Consider the following 18,123-nt stretch of genomic DNA (forward strand, 5'->3'; position numbering starts at 1 on the left):
GGGTGAGCCCTTCAAGTGACCATTACTTGGCCACATTAGGGCTTAAATTGGCAGCGCGGCCGGAAGGTCGAACATGGACTTTCCCTTCCATGACCTAATTCTAGCAGAAGGGGGAAAGAGGCAGTGTTCCAGTTTTCCACCATCTCGCCCTTCCCAGCTCCAAGCTCGCCATCTGTGAGGGGAGAAGACTCCGCCTATCATCTACCTATGATCTGTCATTCTACTTACATCTTGTAATTGCAGTTTGCACCATTGCAAAAGCTTCCAATTTGTGCCAGAGTGCAAACATTATGCTTTATAAAATGCACCCAGTTATTTTAATATAAGCAGACAAATACTTAATGTTGTCGTACAGCACTATTTTTTCTGCTATGCTATCACACTTAAAGTGACTAAATCGTTGCATTAAAATATAAAAGTAATATCGTATGCATTCCTTCACTGGCCTAGCGCACAATAATTTTAGCTCACTTCTTTGCAAGTTTTTAATAGTTAATTTATGTGACTATATTCCACGTCATATTGAGTGGCGATCTGTCCACTGGAGATTGTAAATAGAATGACCATGGCTGTATTCAGGCAGTCTTACTTCACAAGAATGTGGGCAGGATTCTCCCGTACCCGGCGGGGCGGGAGGTCCAGGCGGGACGGAGTGGCGTGAACCACTCCGTCGTCGGCCTGCCCCAAAGTTGCGGAATACTCCGCGCCTTCAGGGGCTAGGCCATCGCCGGAGTGGTTTGCGCCCCACCGGCTGCCGTGGAAGGCCTTCGGCGCCACGCCAGCCGGGGCCGAAGGGACTCCGCCGGCCGGGGTGAGTCCGCGCATGCGCGGGAGCGTCAGGAAAAGAGTGCCCCCACGGCACAGGCCCGCCCGCGGATCGGTGGGCCCCGATCGCGGGCCAGGCCACCGTGAGGGCATCCCCCGGGGCCAGATCGCCCCCGCACCCCCCAGACCCCAGAGCCCGCCCGCGCCGCCAGGTCCCATTGGTAAGGGACCTAGTCTAATCTACGCCGGCGGGACTGGCAAAAACCAGCAGGACTTTGGCCCATTGTGGGCCGGAGAATCACCGGGGGGGGGGGGGGGGGCTGTGAGCAGCCGCCGACCGGCACAGCGCGATTCCTGCCACTGCTGAATCTCCGGTACTGGAGAATTCGGCGGACAGCGGGGGCGGGATTCACGCTTCCCCCCCCAGTGATTCTCCGACCTGGCGGGAGGTCGGAGAATCTCGCTCTGTGGGAGCGATTCTCCGCAAATGCGGAGAGTCGTAAAGGCTGCCGTGAAACTGGCCTCTGCGCCCCCTCCCAGGACCCGATTCTCCCCCCGGGCGGGGCTAGCAGCGCGGTCCCGTGAAGCACGGCATCGCGGGCTTAGCAACCGTCGCTAAGTCCGCGCGCCAAGCGTCACGGCGGCCAACACGCACGATGACATCAGCCGCGCATGCGCGGGTTGGACGGCTCCAACCCGCGCATGCGCGGATGACATCATCACGCAGAAGCGTCAAACCCGCGCATGCACGGGCCGTCATGCCCCTCAGCTGCCCCGCGGACTGATCCTGCGGGGCCGCGGAGGAACAAATAGTGCGCGGGTATCGGACCTGCTGCCCGCGATCGGTGCCCACCGATCGCAGGCCCATGCCACCCTTGGGCCATGCCAATCGGTGCCATGGTTGTCCGGGACGGCACTTTGCGGCCATGGGGGGGGGGGGGGGGGGGGGGGGGGAGAATAGCGGGAGGGCAGGAAAAATGTCGGGAAGGCCTTCCCGCTATTCTCCGACCCGTCGTGGGTAGCAGAGAATCGCGCCCTGTATGTCTGAGTTTTTAAGCTAAAGTGAACAATGACCCCTGGCTTGCTTATTATTTTATGAAAAGCAAAATTAGTTTGCTAATGGCCTCATCAGTTATCATCTGGAAATACGGTCAGAAACTGATAGAAACATTCAGAGGCCCATCAATGTTTGTACAAATAAAGGCAGCTTAGCTTTTTCATACATAAAATGTGAACCTGTCCTCTCTCTTTTCAGATACTGATGAGCCTGCTGTGCATTTACAGCATTTTTATTTCTAGAAGTTACAGAGTCCCCCCCCCCACTCCAGTTTATAGGGAAATTAAGGGTAAAATGTGAAATCTTTGAAGTAACATTAACACCTTTAAGAAGGGAAAGAAGCAACATGCAGTTGCAAAGTGCCTTGTCAGGTCTACAAAACATACCAAAGTGCTTCATGTTTAATGACTTCCTTATAAAATCGCTGTCACAAATGTGGCAGGTAATTTGCATGTAACAACCTTTTAAAATAAATGACCAGCACATCTGATTGGAATACTACTAGTTGAGGGGAAAGTGTTGGCCAGGAAAATTTCCTTTCCTTTAAGTAATGTATTAGGACCCAGTTTACAATCCAAAAGATTCACTGAAGATAAAGCAGCACTCTCTCAAAGATGCACAAATGTATCAGCCCAGATAATGTTCCCAAGCATTGGACAGATTTTAAATCTACAGTTTTCAAATTCAGAGGCAAGAGTGCTGCACTCTAACATTTATCGGGACAATGCGCTCCAGCACAAACTGGCAGCATGATTGCTGATCCCATTAAAAAAAATTGTTTTGCTCCAATCCAAAATTACATTTTCACCACGATGTGGAACACATGTTTTGTCTGTAAACCAGTTGGGGCTATTAAATTGAGTTTGGCTCAGTGTTCAATTTAATCCTACTCTGAACCAAACAACAGAGCCATAAATCTAAATGACAATGTCAAATTCTTCAAAAACAACACTTACAGCAGTGTGGCAATCTGTGCATATATAAGTATATTCTTTGGGATGAGGACAAGTCCAATATTTACATGTATGCTTATCTCCATTAGTAGCGAAGCAAAAAGTTTAATCATTGTTCTGACATCAATTCCAAGACCATTTAGGTGATTTCTGTATTTAGTTCAGCATGAGCTAATTTTGTGTGGCCACTTTGTTCGGGGGGTGGGGGTGGGGGTGGGTGGAGCAGGGGTGGGATGGGTGGATGGGGGATAGAGGTTTAACCCTAACAATTGGACGAGCTTGTGTTGGGTCTGAGGTTTAAATGATAGAAAATGGAATCCTGGCCCCATTTCTGGTTTTAGGGACAAAGGACAGGAGGTGGATGACAAATTCGCTTAATGGAGTTGTCATTTTAAATATTATGATGAGTTTGCATGACTTCTCCTGGAATGCACTTAAATCTGGCCAGCCATGTATTATGGTCCCTGGAAAATTTGATGACAATATCAAGGTGAGAACTCATTGATCCAGGAGGTAAGTGCCTTTCCAGTTTGCTGCATGATTCCACATTCTTGAGTAATCAAAAATTGCTTCCTCCCCAATTCTTCCAATTTCCCCTCAAAAGCCATTGACCTCCCCACAAAGCTTCTAAGCAATGCAATCTTCCCAAATGGCCTCTGACCTACCCTTGAGTTTTTCAATTTGCTCCCCAAGACCTCCAACCTCCCAAACAAGGCCCCTCCTGAGGCCTCTGTTCCCAGTCTCCGCACCTCCGCCCTGGCTTCTGTTGTCCAACATGCCTCTTCCCCAACCCCCAGTAAAATTAGATACCCATCCATGGAATTGGACTCCCCACTCTTGCCCACCCTAGGATCTGACACCGTTGAGATTGAACACACCTTTCCAGGATCAACACGCACATATTTCTGGGCCAGTGATCAGAGACAGCCACTCCCCAAAATCTCCAACACACCTACACTAGCATTCTAACAATGCTATCATAGAAAATGTAATCCAAAATTCAGTATGAATGTAGAAAATTACAGGAATATGCAAATGGTGAAGGGACATTGCACTGTGAATCTGATGTTGAGTAACTGCACAAACATGTGACTAAACATCTTTGAATGGAACTTTCTCCTCAAAAATAGTTACAAACATGTAAAGCTCCGACTAACAGGTGTAAATTCACACATGTGGATAGCTAGTATTTCAGTTTCTATCCCAATTAGGAGCAATCATTGTGCTGGAACATGTAGGTGCGAGATACATCTGGGGCTGGATTCTCCAAAAATGGGGCTATGCCCCCACGCCAACCTAAAAACGCTGGAGATTTACTCTGGAGATTCCTTAAAAATATTAGCAGCTATTCACCTACCTGCAGGGGGCTGGCAGGGCCCTGGAGCACTTCTCGCAGCTTCAGCTGCGGATATGGGCCCTCGCAATTCCAGTTCCGAGTCCGCGCATGCGCACAGTGGTGGCTTCAAGCGGCCTCGCCGAACGCGATGGCAGACTCAGCTGGCGGACCTGGACAAGGAAATAAGGTCCCAGTGATCGGACCCGCGCCGCTACATATACCACGCCCAATCAACGACCCGGCCCCCATAAGGAGCCGCCCCCCCCCCCCCCCCCCCCCCGGTACTTGATGCCCCCACCCCCCACAAGGGCGGCCGCGGACTGAGTCTGCCCGCCACCCGAGGTTCCCGACCGGCCAAACATGGTTAGAACCACGCCGTCGGGAATTCAGCCAGTTTTGCCCGGAGAATCGCTGGGGGGAACTCTGTGAATTGCCCCCCAGCACCGCCGCATAATCTGTGCGCGACTGATTCTCTAGGGACCGGAGAATCGCGGGAGTGGCACCGGGCACGATTCCCGCGTGAACATCGATTCTCCAACCCTGCGCCAAACGCAATTTTGGCGCGGGGCTACGGAGAACCCGCCCTTGATATTGGCCTTGAGGCCTCCTTCAAATTAGAGGGTCGAGTTTCGGTTGCGTGCCATGTTTTCCCAGGCACCCTCATCAGCCAATCAGCCTGCTGTGTGACCAGCAGTGGCAGGTGGTGGGAGGTGGGGAGGGGTGGGGTCAAGGGTGACGATTCAGAGAGGCTTGAGTGGAAGCCAACAATGGTCTTTGACTGCAGCGCAATCTTTCCTGCTTTCATTAATATTGGTGCACTTCTAGGTAGAATATGCATACCACCCGCCATTCTGTACGCTCATTTTACAGTGGCTGGTGTGACTTAAATCAATCTTTAAGCCACCGACTCCAGGGATACTGTTCGATAGGCATCAGCTGTCATCAAATGTATTGTCTAAGTGTTTATTGTTTGTGCATAAACTCTGACATTGAGTGTCAGCATGGCTTTTCTTTAATGATGATGACGGGATCCATGGCCTAGTCAGATCCTGTCCTGGCCTGACCTGTACCTGGGTCTAACTTCCATCAGGATTCACTGGAAAAACTATCAGAAACAAGAACCCTGGATGAGTTCTCCTCAATCCTACCCTGCTGGTTGGGGCTTAGAGATTTAATGCACCATTGCACTGTTCTTCTTGAAATCAACTGCCTGAAACCATGCAATGGATGAGCCCTCCTTGACAACACGGTTTCTCAGTTTCACTACCAGTCAGTGCATTTGTTCACTGTCACATCGAGGGAATCAACGAACACTTCTTGACAGCGAAGGAAAAAAGTCACTGGACAAAATTTGAGCCAAATTCTAAAGAGTTGCTGTGGGCTTGACTTTACTAAATCCCTTAAAGCTGCATTATGCCTGATTCATGTGAGAGTACCTTTTAAGAAATGGGGGTTTATAAAATAGCTGTACTGGATGTACCTTAAAGAAATAGGTGTTTATTAGCGAGCTGCAGTGATGTCAGAGAGTGGATGGAGCTGGGCTGTCTGTCTGCTTTGCTTTCGTTTTAGGCTGTTTGCTACAGAAAAAGAACAAAGAACAAAGAAAAGTACAGCACAGGAACAGGCCCTTCGGCCCTCCAAGCCTGTGCCGACCGTGCTGCCCGACTAAACTACAACATTTCCTGGGTCCGTATCCCTCTATTCCCATCCTATTCATATATTTATCAAGATGCCCCTTAAACGTCACTATCGTCCTGCTTCCACTACCTCCTCCGGCAACGAGTTCCAGGCACCCACTACCCTCTGTGTAAAAAACCTACCTCGTACATCTACTCTGTACTTTGCCTCTCGCACCTTAAACCTCTGCCCCTAGTAATTGACCCCTCTACCCTGGGGAAAAGCCTCTGACTATCTACTTTGTCTATGCCCCTTATAATTTTGTAGACCTCTATCAGGTCGCCCCTCAACTTCCATCGTTCCAGTGAGAACAAACCGAGTTTATTCAACCGCTCCTCAGAGCTAATGCCCTCCATACCAGGCAACATCCTGGTAAATCTCTTCTGCCTCTTCTAAAGCCTCCACATCCTTCTGGTAGTGTGGCGACCAGAATTGAACACTGTACTCCAAGTGTGGCCTAACTAAGGTTCTATACAGCTGCAACATGACTTGCCAATTTTTATACTCAATGCCCCGGCCAATGAAGGCAAGCATGCCGTATGCCTTCTTGACTACCTTCTCCACCTCTGTTGCCCCTGTCAGTGAGCTGTGGACCTGTACACCTAGATCTTTCTGACTTTCAATACCCTTGAGGGTTCTACCATTCATTGTATATTCCCTACTTGCATTAGACCTCCCAAAATGCATTACCTCACATTTGTCCAGATTAAACTCCATCTGCCATCTCCCTGCCCAAGTTTCCAAATGATCTAAATTCTGCTGTATCCTCTGACAGTCCTCATCGCAATCCGCAATTCCACCAACCTTTGTGTCATCGGCAAACTTACTCATCAGACCAGTTACATTTCCCTCCAAATCATTTATATATACTACAAACAGCAAAGGTCCCAGCACTGATGCCTGTGGAACCCCACTAGTCACAGCCTTCCAATCAGAAAAGCACCCTTCCATTGCTGCTCTCTGCCTTCTATGACCTAGCCAGTTCTGTATTCACCTTGCTAGCTCACCCCTGATCCTGTGTGACTTCACCTTTTGTACCAGTCTACCATGAGGGACCTTGTCAAAGGCCTTACTGAAGTCTAAAGAGACAACATCCACTGCCCTACCTGCATCAATCATCTTTGTGACCTCTTCGAAAAACTCTATCAAGTTAGTGATACATGACCTCCCCTTTACAAAACCATGCTGCCTCTCACTAATACGTCCATTTGCTTCCAAATGGGAGTAGATCCTGTCTCAAAGAATTCTCTCCATTAATTTCCCTACCACTGATGTAAGGCTCACCGGCCTGTAGTTCCCTGGATTATCCTTGCTACCCTTCTTAAACAAAGGAACAACATTGGCTATTCTCCAGTCCTCCAGGACATCACCTGAAGACAGTGAGGATCCAAAGATTTCTGTCAAGGCCTCAGCAATTTCCTCTCTAGCCTACTTCAGTATTCTGGGGTAGATCCCATCCAGCCCTGGGGACTTATCTACCTTAATATTTTTCAAGACGCCCAACATCTCGTCTTTTTGGATCTCAATGTGACCCAGGCTATCTACACACCCTTCTCCAGACTCAACATCCACCAATTCCTTCTCTTTGGTGAATTCTGATGCAAAGTATTCATTTAGTACCTCGCCCATTTCCTCTGGCTCCACACATAGATTCCCTTGCCTATCCTTCAGTGGGCCAACCCTTTCCCTGGCTACCCTCTTGCTTTTTATGTACGTGTAAAAAGCCTTGGGTGTGGTTAGTTTCGTTTTGAGAGGTGGATAGTTGCAGGCAAAGTAAGGAGCTGCATAAGGATCTCTCTGCACACTAAGGACTGTCTCCAAATCAATTGGTGATTTCAAAGTGCTCAGTAGTGAATTTAAATCTGATCTCTGTGTTAAATAGGGTCTTTTGTCTGCTGGATGTTGTTTGGGAATTTGTTAATGGTTATCTATCGAGTGCTGTATTCTTTGAGGATGTATTGGTGTTGATAGTTGTTGAGATGTTTACTGTGGGTTTATAAAGCGTTAACTGGTTTCATAAATAAACATTGTTTTCATTTAAAAGTACCGCAAAGCTCTGTTTGCACCACACCTGTGGAGTGGAAGTGTGCTCCCTATACCACAATCTATTAAAAGTTGTGGGTCAGGTGAACTCCATGATACACTTTGGCGTTCTCTAAACCCTGGCCCATAACAAATTGGCGACTCGAGGGGGATAAAAGTCTATCTATTGCATTGGTTTAGTGAACTTAAAGACAGTGAGGGGTGAGCATATTGTGGGTGCTTTTCAGGTGTGGTATTATAGCTAAAGTAGGGGGTGTGTTGTGGACAATGGCTCTTTCAGAGGCTCAGAAGTGTTTGGGGGTGGAGATGGTCACACGCAGTACCTTACGGACAGAGACTAAAAATAGACTTTTAGATTTGGCAAAAACATTGCAGTTAACATTACCTGACAAAATGTGAAAAGTTGAAGTACTTATAGCAATAGCTGAGCATTTAAAATTGCCCGAGATACAGTCTGACTCATTGGAAATGGCAAAGATCCAGTTGCAGGTTAAGCACCTTGAATATGAAAAAGAATTAAAGCAACTTGAATATGAAATGAGAGAAACAGAAAGAATGGCCCTAGCAGAGCAAAAAGAAAGAGAAAGGGAGATACAGATCAGGGAAAAAGAAAAAGAGAGGGGAAAGGGACAAAGAGAGAGAAGAAAGGGAAAAAGAGAGAGTTTGAACTTCAGAAAATGAGCATGAAACATAACAGTCTGTTAAAATTGGGGGACGTAAAGGGAAACGTACAGTTGGATGACATTGACGAGGATAGTGAGAAAGAGCGTCATAGTCAAAGGCTTGGTGGGGATCTATTTAAGCATTGCCGAGGTTTGATGAGAAGGAGGTAGAAGCCTTTTTCATTTCATTTGAGAAGGTGGTTAAACAAATGAAATGGCCACCGGACATGTGGGTATTACTGATTCAAACAAAGTTGGTCGGTGGAGCTAGTGAAGTGTTTCCATCATTACCGGAGGAGGTATCTGACTCATATGAGGAGGTGAAAAAATTCATCTTAGGTGCACATGAACTAGTGCCTGAAGCCTACAGACAAAGGTTTAGAAATTTAAGGAAAGAACCTGGTCAAACATACATGGGGCGCGATTCTCCACTCCCCATGGCGGGTAGGAGAATCGCAGGAGGGCCCCCCGACTAATTTCATGACCCCCTGGCGCCACCCACGATTCTCCCACTCCCCACCCCGGCTCGGAAGAATCGCCGCTCGTCGTTTTTCACGGCCAACCTGCACATGCGCGGCTGATGTCACATAGGCGCCGCCGTCGCTTCATTCTCGGCGCGCCGCCTTGACGCAAGCGTCAAGGCCCGGCGGCCGAGAATAACGGAGCGACGCTCCTAGCCCCCCGGGTGGGGGTGAATTCGGTGAGAGGAGCGGGCACCGAGGCCGTCGTGAAACTTGGCCGAGTTCACGATGACCTTCACGATTTTTCCTGGGAGCGGAGAATCGCGCCCATGGAGTTTGAAAGGATCAAACAGAGTAATTTTGATAGGTGGATGATGGCTTTGAAAATAGACCAAATGTATGAAGCTCTCAGAGAAATTATACTTTTACAGGAGTTTAAAAATTCAATTCCTGATGTGGTAAGAATTCACGTGGAAGAGCAGAGGGTGAAAACTATGAGATTAGCAGCAGAAATGGCAGATGATTATGATTTAGTTCAAAAATCAAAGTTTGGTTTCCAACATCAGTTTCAGCCTGTGAGGGATAGAAACTGGGGACATGAGAAATACTCAAGTGGTAAAGGTAAAGGTGATCTGTTGGGAGATAATAAGGAGAGTGTACCTCAGATTAAAAAGGAATCTAGGAGGGTGGAAGAGACATGAAAAGTTTAAAATATTTTCACTGTAATAAACTCGGCCAAGTAAAGTCACAGTGTTGGTGGTGGAAGAAAAGCACTGGGAAGGCTAATATGGTAAAACAGGATAAGACAGTGGGGTTTGTTAAAGTGGTAAAGGAAAGCCCAAGTGAAGTGAAGGAGGTGCAAAAGATTGTACAGCCTGTTCAATAGGTGATTGATAAGAAGGTACCAGATCTCTTTAAAGAATTTACTTGTGTGGATAAAGTTTACTCATGTGTACCAGAACGAGCAGGTAAAGAAGTCACAATTTTAAGGGGTAAGGGAGCTAGTCAATCTTTAATGGTAAGAGATGAGGAGTTATGTAGTTTGGGCAGAATGTTGCCAGATAAGGTGGTAATATGTGGAATTCAGGGTGAGAAGAGCAGTGTTCCATTATATCGTGTCGCGTCTTTTCGTCCGACGTCACTTCGTCCAACGACACTTCGTCCACGTCTTTTGGTCCAACGTCTTTTTGTCCGCCCGTCTTTTGGTCCAACGTCACTTCGTCCAATTATCCAATTACAAATTAACTCCGTATAAAACCATTTAATTGATAAAATGCAAGTACAATACAGCAAGTGAATTTAATTGTTAAAATGCAAGTAATTGATAAAATGCAAGTAAAATGCAAGTTGAAAAATGCAGTTAAAAAGTTAAAAAATCTAAAAGTGCAGTTAAAAAATCTAAAAGTTTACTAATTACTTAAAATTCTCGAAATTACTTAAAATTGATGTAAATTGTAAATTCCCGAAATTCCCTAAAAGTTAGATTTCCAGAACTGTACCCGAGAGAGAATAATGGGGAGAGGACAAGATGATTTGATATTCTACAATTCCGACAGACACAGATATAAGTGGGAGTCTAATTGGATTTAGACAATGAGTGCAGTTCTGAAAGAAGCAGATTTAAACTCGATTTTCGTCGAGTGATTAAAACCTCTGGTTGGCAGTGGGTTCTGACATTACAGGTCTGAAATGATCAAATATTCCATCAGATACAATGGCTCTCATCACGCTGGAGCATACATGGGTGAATATCCTGTAGCTTATCTTAATAATGTCTGGAGATCAAGCAGCACAAATGCAGAACTCAACATCAAGAGGCGAAATAGGTGGAGAGGATCCTTGAGCAGTAACATTGAAAAACTAAATTAAACTATTTGTAATTGGATAATTGGACGAAGTGACGTTGGACCAAAAGACGGGCGGACAAAAAGACGTTGGACCAAAAGACGTGGACGAAGTGTCGTTGGACGAAATGACGTCGGACGAAAAGACATAGCACCCCATTATATAAGGTAAGGTTGAAAAATCCAGTGAAGAGTGGTGAAGTGGTAGTAGGAGTAATAGAGAAACTATATTGTCCAGGAATACAGTTTGTCTTGGGTAATGATACAGCTGGATCGCAGGTGGGAGTGATGCGTGCTGTGGTTGGTAACCCAGTGGAAATCAGACAACTGAAGTGTTGAAGGACGAATATCCTGGGATTTTTCCGGATTGTAACAAGGTCACAAAGTCACAGGTTAAGACAAGAGGAGAAATCAGAGAGTGAAGATAAAGATGAAGTGCAATTATCAGAAACAATTTTTGATCAAAGGGTTGAAAAAGGAAAAGAACAGGTGGAGGATGAGGCAGATATTTTTAGTTCAGGAAAATTGGCGGAGTTACAACAGAAAGATGTAGAAATAAACCGGATCTATCAGAAAGCATACACAGAAGAGGAATCTGCATGTATACCAGAGTGTTACTGCCATAAAAGTGATGTCTTGATGAGAAAATGGAGACCTTTACCCATGCAGGTGGATTAAAAGTGGGCAGCAGTTCATCAAGTGGTATTGCTGGTAGGGTACAGAAAGGAGGTGTTGAGAGTTGCACATGAGGTACCAGTGGGAGGTCATTTGGGAATAAGGAAAACTCAAGTTAAAATCCAAAAACATTTTTATTGGCCTGGACGACATAAAGATGTAGTTAAATTTTGTCGATCATGTAACACATGTCAAGTGACAGGGAAACCTCAAGCAGTGATAAAACCAGCACCCTTAATACCCATTCCAGCATTTGAGGAACCTTTTCCAAGGGTCCTAATTGATTGCGTCAGACCACTTCCTCAAACAAAAAGTGGGAAACAATATATTTTGACTATAATGGATGTGTCTACAAGATTCCAAAGGCCATCCAGTACATAATATTACAGCTAAAAAATTGTGGAGGAGTTACTTAACTTCTTTACTAGATATGGACTACCCACAGAAATACAATCGATCAAGGATCACATTTTACCTCAAGGTTATTCAAAGAAGTTATGGATAGCTGAGGAATAAAACAATGTAAATCAACTGCAAACCACCCAGAATCGCAGGGAGCGTTATAAAGGTGGCATGACATATTAAAGACAATGTTGAGGGCTTATTGTCAAGATTACCCAGAGGATTGGGATAAAGGAATTCCATTCGTACTGTTTGCAATTAGCGATGCACCTAATGAGTCAACCAAATTCAGTCCTTTTGAACTAATTTTTGGTCATGAACTAGGAGGACCACTTAAATATAGATTAAGGAAAAATTGGCGAGTGAGCAATCGGAAGTAACATTATTGGATTACATGTCAAAGTTTAGGGAATTATTAAATAGAGCAGGTGAATTAGCTGGACAGCATTTAAAAGGTGCACAAAATGTGATGAAACGGGTAGCGGACAAGAAATCTAAAATTCGTAAATTTGCCAGTGGAGATAACATTTTAGCGTTGTTACCAGTGGTAGGTGAACCTTTAAAAGCTAGGTTTCGTGGACCTTATCAGGTTGAAAATAAATTAAGTGAGGTGAATTATGTGATAAGAATGCAAGATAGAAGGAAAACTCACCAAGTGTGTCATTTGAATGTGCTTAAAAGGTACTTTGAAAGGGAAGGAGAGCAAAAGGAGGAGGTTTTAATGATTCTAACTCAAAGTGATGAACCAAATCCAGATGACTTGAAATTTGACAAATCTCAAATTAAATTGGAAAACGAGGATGTTCTTAAAAATTGGAATAAGTTGTTGTGTTACCTTCCAGAGGAAAAACGGACTGACCTGAATGAGTAATTGATATCACATGGGCAAGTTGGTGGAGATGAATTGGGAAGTACTAAAATGGCTATACATGATGCAGATGTGGGAAATGCTGTTTCAATCAAACAGCATCCATACAGACTTAACCCTTTAAAATTGGCACAGGTTAACAAAAAGATTGAGTGTATGCTTAAAAATGGCATAATTGAAGTGTGTTGCAGCCAATGGAGCTCACCCACAGTGATGGCACCTAAACCAGACGGTACCCAACGGTTGCGTGTGGACTATAGAAAGGGTAATGCAGTTACAAGAACGGACTCTTATCTTATCCCATGTTTGGAGGATTGCATTGAGAAACTGGGACAATCAGCTTTTATTTCCAAATTCAATTTACTTAAAGGTACCTTTGTCTGACAGGGCAAAGGAGATTTCAGCTTTTGTGACTCCAGATGGTATGTACCAATTCAAAGTTATGCCATTTGGCATGAAAAATGCCCCAGACACATTTCAACGGTTAATTAACAAAGTTGTTTCAGGATTACCGGTATACCTTGACGATCTGGAAATTTTCAGCCAGACGTCGAAAGAACATTTAAAACATCTGATGGAGTTATTCGATCGACTTCAGGAGGCTGGTTTGGTGGTAAACCTAGCCAGAAGTAAATTTGGAAAAGCCCAAGTCACTTTCCTTGGCCATTCAACTGGACAGGGTAGAATGGTCCCACAGGATGTGAAAACAAAAATTATTGGGGAGTTTCCGATACTCTCTACAGTCTACACGATGGGAAATAATGCAATTTCTTGGTATGAGTGGATTTTACCAGAAATTTGTACTGAATTTTAGCAGTGTGGTCGCTCCACTGAGGGACTTGCTCAAGAAGCGTAACAAATTCCAGTGGACAGCGGAGTGTCAAGATGGCCTGAAGGCTGTGTTAACTGCTCCAGGGTTAGCCATTCCAAATTACACAAAACCATTCAAAGTGGCTGTTGATGCGAGTGATGTGGGCGTAGGTGCGGTGCTTCTACAAAACCATGATGAAGGTCCAGAGCGACCTATTGGTTATTTTTCGAAAGAAATTGAATTCTCACCAGAAAAAGTATTCAACGATTGACAAGGAGACTTTGAGTTTGGTGCTGGCTTTGCAAGATTTTCACATTTATGTGACCAGCAATCCATCTGACACCATTATGTATACTGATCATAATCGATTGACGTTTTTGGAGCGATTCGGGAATAACAATGCAAGACTGTTTCGATAGAGTTTATTGTTACAGCCATTTCATTTAAAAATAGTACATACGGCAGGACGAGAAAACGTGATAGCTGATGCTTTGTCACGAATGTGATGAACAGAAGCAGTTCTAGTTGGAGGAAGAAGAATAAAACTGGACTGTTATTATTAATGTTTTGTTTTGTTTTGTGAAAACTAAAAAGTATATTCATTGTCGATATTTCTTAAAGGAAAGTGAAAAGGTGAAAAATGAAACCATCTTGAAGTTGATGGGTTTTTTTTTCTTGGGGGGAGCTGTCATGTGAGAATTCCTTTTAAGAAATGGGGGTTTATAAAATAGCTGCACTGGATATACCTTTAAGGAGTGGGTGTTTATTAGAGAGCTGCAGTGATGTCAGAGAGTGGGTGGAGCTGGGCTATCCATCTGCTTTACTTTTGTTTTTGGCTGTTTGCTACAGGGTATGGTTAGTTTTGTTTTGAGAGGTGGCTAGCTGCAGGCAACGCAAGGAGCTGCATAAGGATCCCTCTCTGCAAACTAAGGACTGTCTCCAAATCAATTGGGTGATTTCAAAGTGCTGACTGCTCTCAATAGTGAATTTAAACCTGATCTCTGTGTTAAAAAGGGTCTTTTGTCTTCCGGATGTTGTTTGGGAATTTATAAAGGGTTATCTATCGAGTGCTGTATTCTTTGGGGATTTATTGGTGTTGATAGTTGTTAAGATGTTTACTGTGCGTTTATCAAGTGTTAACTGGTTTCATAAATAAACATTGTTTTAATTTAAAAGTACTGTAAAGCTCTGTTGCACCACACCTATAGAGTGGACCGTGTACTCCCCATACCACAATCTATTAAAAGTTGTGGGTCAGGTGAACTCCATGATACACTTTGGGGTTCTCTAAACCCTGGCCCATAACACTGAACTGAGCTTGTGTATTCTCCCTCCCAAATGTGAGGACAGTTTAACTTTGGCCAAAATTTACAAAACTTGCCCAAGTCTCATTTTGGAAACACAAGTAAAATCTCTGCATTCCAAATTGCTTGAAATTATAACTCAGAAATGTTCCTTTTAAAATTTCATGGGTTGGATTCTCTGCCGGCGGGATCCTCCGCTTCGTTGGCAGCGCACTCACTTCTGTGGATTTCCTGATGGTGTGGGGCGATGCCCACAATGAGAAACCCCATTGGCCGGCTGGCGGGATCTGCTGCCGGCGGGATGTGTCGCACCAGGAAACGGATGCGGCGGGACAGAGAATCCCGCCCCACATCTTTATATATTTCCTTCATTATTGTCTGCGTGGGTTTCGCCCCCCACAACCCAAAGATGTGCAGGTTAGGTGGATTGGCCAAGCTAAAATGCCCTTAATTGGAAAAAAAATAATAATTGGGTACTCTAAATTTATGGAAATTTTTTTTTAAGTATTGTGTGTCCTCATTGGCTTTTTATTTTAGAGCTGCGAAAGAAATGATGGCAATTAGATCTAGAAACCAAGTTTGGCCAGTTAAGTGAAACCATTGTGAGTCAGATGGTTAGATCACATTTGCAGCAAAATCCATCTCGGAAGTGACTTGATAAACTACACAAGAATACAACTACTTGCATTCATATATTCATGTAGGCTATCTCGAGTAATACGTAAATCACATCTGTTCAAGAGTGAGTCATGTCCACCAGACAGCGATAATTCGAAATGTCAGAAGGTTCCTTCTTGTCTAATTTCATTCCAATGTTCCACAAAATAAAATGTGTGTAATGTGCATTCTTCATCACGAGGTTCTGCTGCAAATATTAAACTGGAAGTATTATTTCATAAAACCTACCGTTTTTTAACTATCAGCATGACTCCCAGCATGATGATGATGAACATTAGGATTCCTGCAATAACTCCAGCCATTTTCACTGTGTTATCCACTTGCTTTTCTGGCTCCACTGTGTTGGAGTTCTGCGTTGAGGCGCCTGAAATGACAGAAGCCGCAGAATTAATAAGATCTTGAAACTGAATCTGTTTTCATTGCTTATACATCAAACTCACGTCGGTCTTTGCAAAAACAATGTTTACAATAGGTCCTTCAAATATTTTGTATCCATTATTATTCTTACATATTATGCATGTTATTTACTGTGACACAAGATGAGAGGATATCAAAATGAGCACAGAGAGATAATAGAACTGGAACAATTCACTGAAATTATTTTCCTCCCTCAGCCCTCATTGATGGTACCTTGGCTTAGATTCATAGTCATTTGCGGGAATGATTCCATGATCTGACACTTGCACTGGGAATTGTATTCACAGTGAGCGCACCTCGTGGTTTTCAGCATTCAACCCCACATTTTCTGTTCATTAATTTCAGTGGGTAGAATATCATGGCCTGGACATTTCTAATTTTCAGGGTATGCCACCAGCTCGGTCCTTCCCATTTGGGAGGGAGAAAGTTGCGAAAGAGGAGGGAAAAGGAGATGGGCACTCATCAGCGCACATTTTTTTGTAATCGGTTTGGTTGTTTTGGGTCAATAAAACACACCTCAGAGTTCGAGCCATCCTATTTTCTCTGGTTACATTTTTTAAATAACTGATTGCTTGAGTCTCAAGATCAAATCATTGGATACAAATGTTTTAAATAATTTGAGCAAATATTGAAGGGAAGGGACGGGTCAATCTATGAAACCGTATGAACCTTTTCAATAAAATTAAACTGAAATGGAATGTAAAATGGTTTGTACCTGGGGAGGAATTGCGAGTGAGATCTGAAGATTTCAAGGGATAGGTACTTCAGTGTGAACAGCTTGTGTCATAATAAAAACACGTTCTTTGTCATTCAGGGCTGCAGCCCAGTGTATGAGATTGACATGGTCCATCAGTGGTGCAAGGGTGGGATCAAACAAAAAGGAGCTGTGTGAAATCCTGGAGAATTTACTGCTTTTAGACAATTGGTAAACACCAACAGTTTAGGAAAATTGCTGAATAGGGGAAACGTAAGAATGGTTTTAAACCACATTTGGACTAGGTAAAGTGCGATTGCCAATTATGTCACCAAGAGGAAAAGGAACTAAGATTTTCTTGTTACTTTTGAGTCTTACCTCATATGTCCGTTAAACACTTGGACCCCCAAGTTTCTGAGGCTGGAGAGGATAAAATCCCAATTTCTGACCAAGAAATTGGGAATATGATGTTGGGTTTGCCCCTTAATTGGAAAAAAAATAATTGGGTGCTCTAAATTTATAAAAAAAAGAACTCCACACGAACAGTCACCCGAGGTCGGAATCAAACCCGGGCCCCTGGCGCTGTGAAGCAGCAATTACTGTGCCATCGTGCAAAAGTTGGGCTGTTGAATTTCCCAATATAATTAGAGCCCTTCCTATTGATTCCCTTACTTCCCATTTATTTTACTTTATAGTTATCATTTTGATCCATGGATATTTAATGAATATATACATTTAATCGAGTAGAGGAAGTGAAGAACTCAAAGTTGCAAAATAGAAAACTGTGCTATTGGAGATTTCGCTTTTGAACAGTAGAACTCAGACGTTCTGGCTCCCGAGAGAGAGATCAGAGGGATTGGCTGGCTGGTGGCCAATGAATTGGCCAAAAGCTGTATTCTGCCCGGCAACAGGTGGTGTTTAGGTCCTACCCAAGTGGAATGGTTTTCAGAGGATGCAGGAAGCAACAGTCGGATCCTGGATGCTGAGAGGTTCAACTGTGAGGCTCTCTCTCTCTCCAGAAATACTGCCTATCTGCTGTTTCCTGAACTCCCGCAAAGAGGGTTTTTGAGACCTGGGTAAATCCACAGTGAAAACCAATACAGACTGAAAACAAAACAAAAACTTCCAACCTAATGCCTAGATTGAAGAAAAGTGTACTGGAAGATGTCCATCTGAAACAAAGACTTTTACTTTTACTTTCATCATTATTTTACACACATCTCTCCCTTCTGTGTTTGTCTGTCTTGTGTGTGTATGTGTATAGAGAGTGGGACAAGTTAAGGGGGGGGGAGAGGTTTAGGAATTAGATAATAGTTAACCAGCTGTATTTGCTGCATATTTAATTATAGTTTTTGTTATTAATAAAAAAATAATTGTGTTTAAGTTTACAAACCTGGTGACTGTAATTATTGAGCAGCCAAAGAAGAAACTTGGTGTATTTTCAAATAATTAGTTGTTAATTTCAATTGTGTTGCG

General features: G+C 44.0%; 1 protein-coding gene across 2 annotated transcripts in view; it reads right to left on the minus strand.

Annotated features, from left to right (window-relative positions):
• Window positions 1-18,123, minus strand: part of ptprt (protein tyrosine phosphatase receptor type T) — a 1,581,811-nt gene that overhangs the window by 284,748 nt on the left and 1,278,940 nt on the right. For both annotated transcript variants that reach the window (XM_038803435.1, XM_038803434.1), the window contains one exon: window positions 15,765-15,900. In XM_038803435.1, coding sequence (XP_038659363.1) covers window positions 15,765-15,900 — 136 coding nt within the window. The remainder of the gene's footprint in view (window positions 1-15,764; window positions 15,901-18,123) is intronic.

Source organism: Scyliorhinus canicula, chromosome 7 (assembly GCF_902713615.1).
Source record: "Scyliorhinus canicula chromosome 7, sScyCan1.1, whole genome shotgun sequence".
Taxonomy (NCBI): domain Eukaryota; kingdom Metazoa; phylum Chordata; class Chondrichthyes; order Carcharhiniformes; family Scyliorhinidae; genus Scyliorhinus; species Scyliorhinus canicula.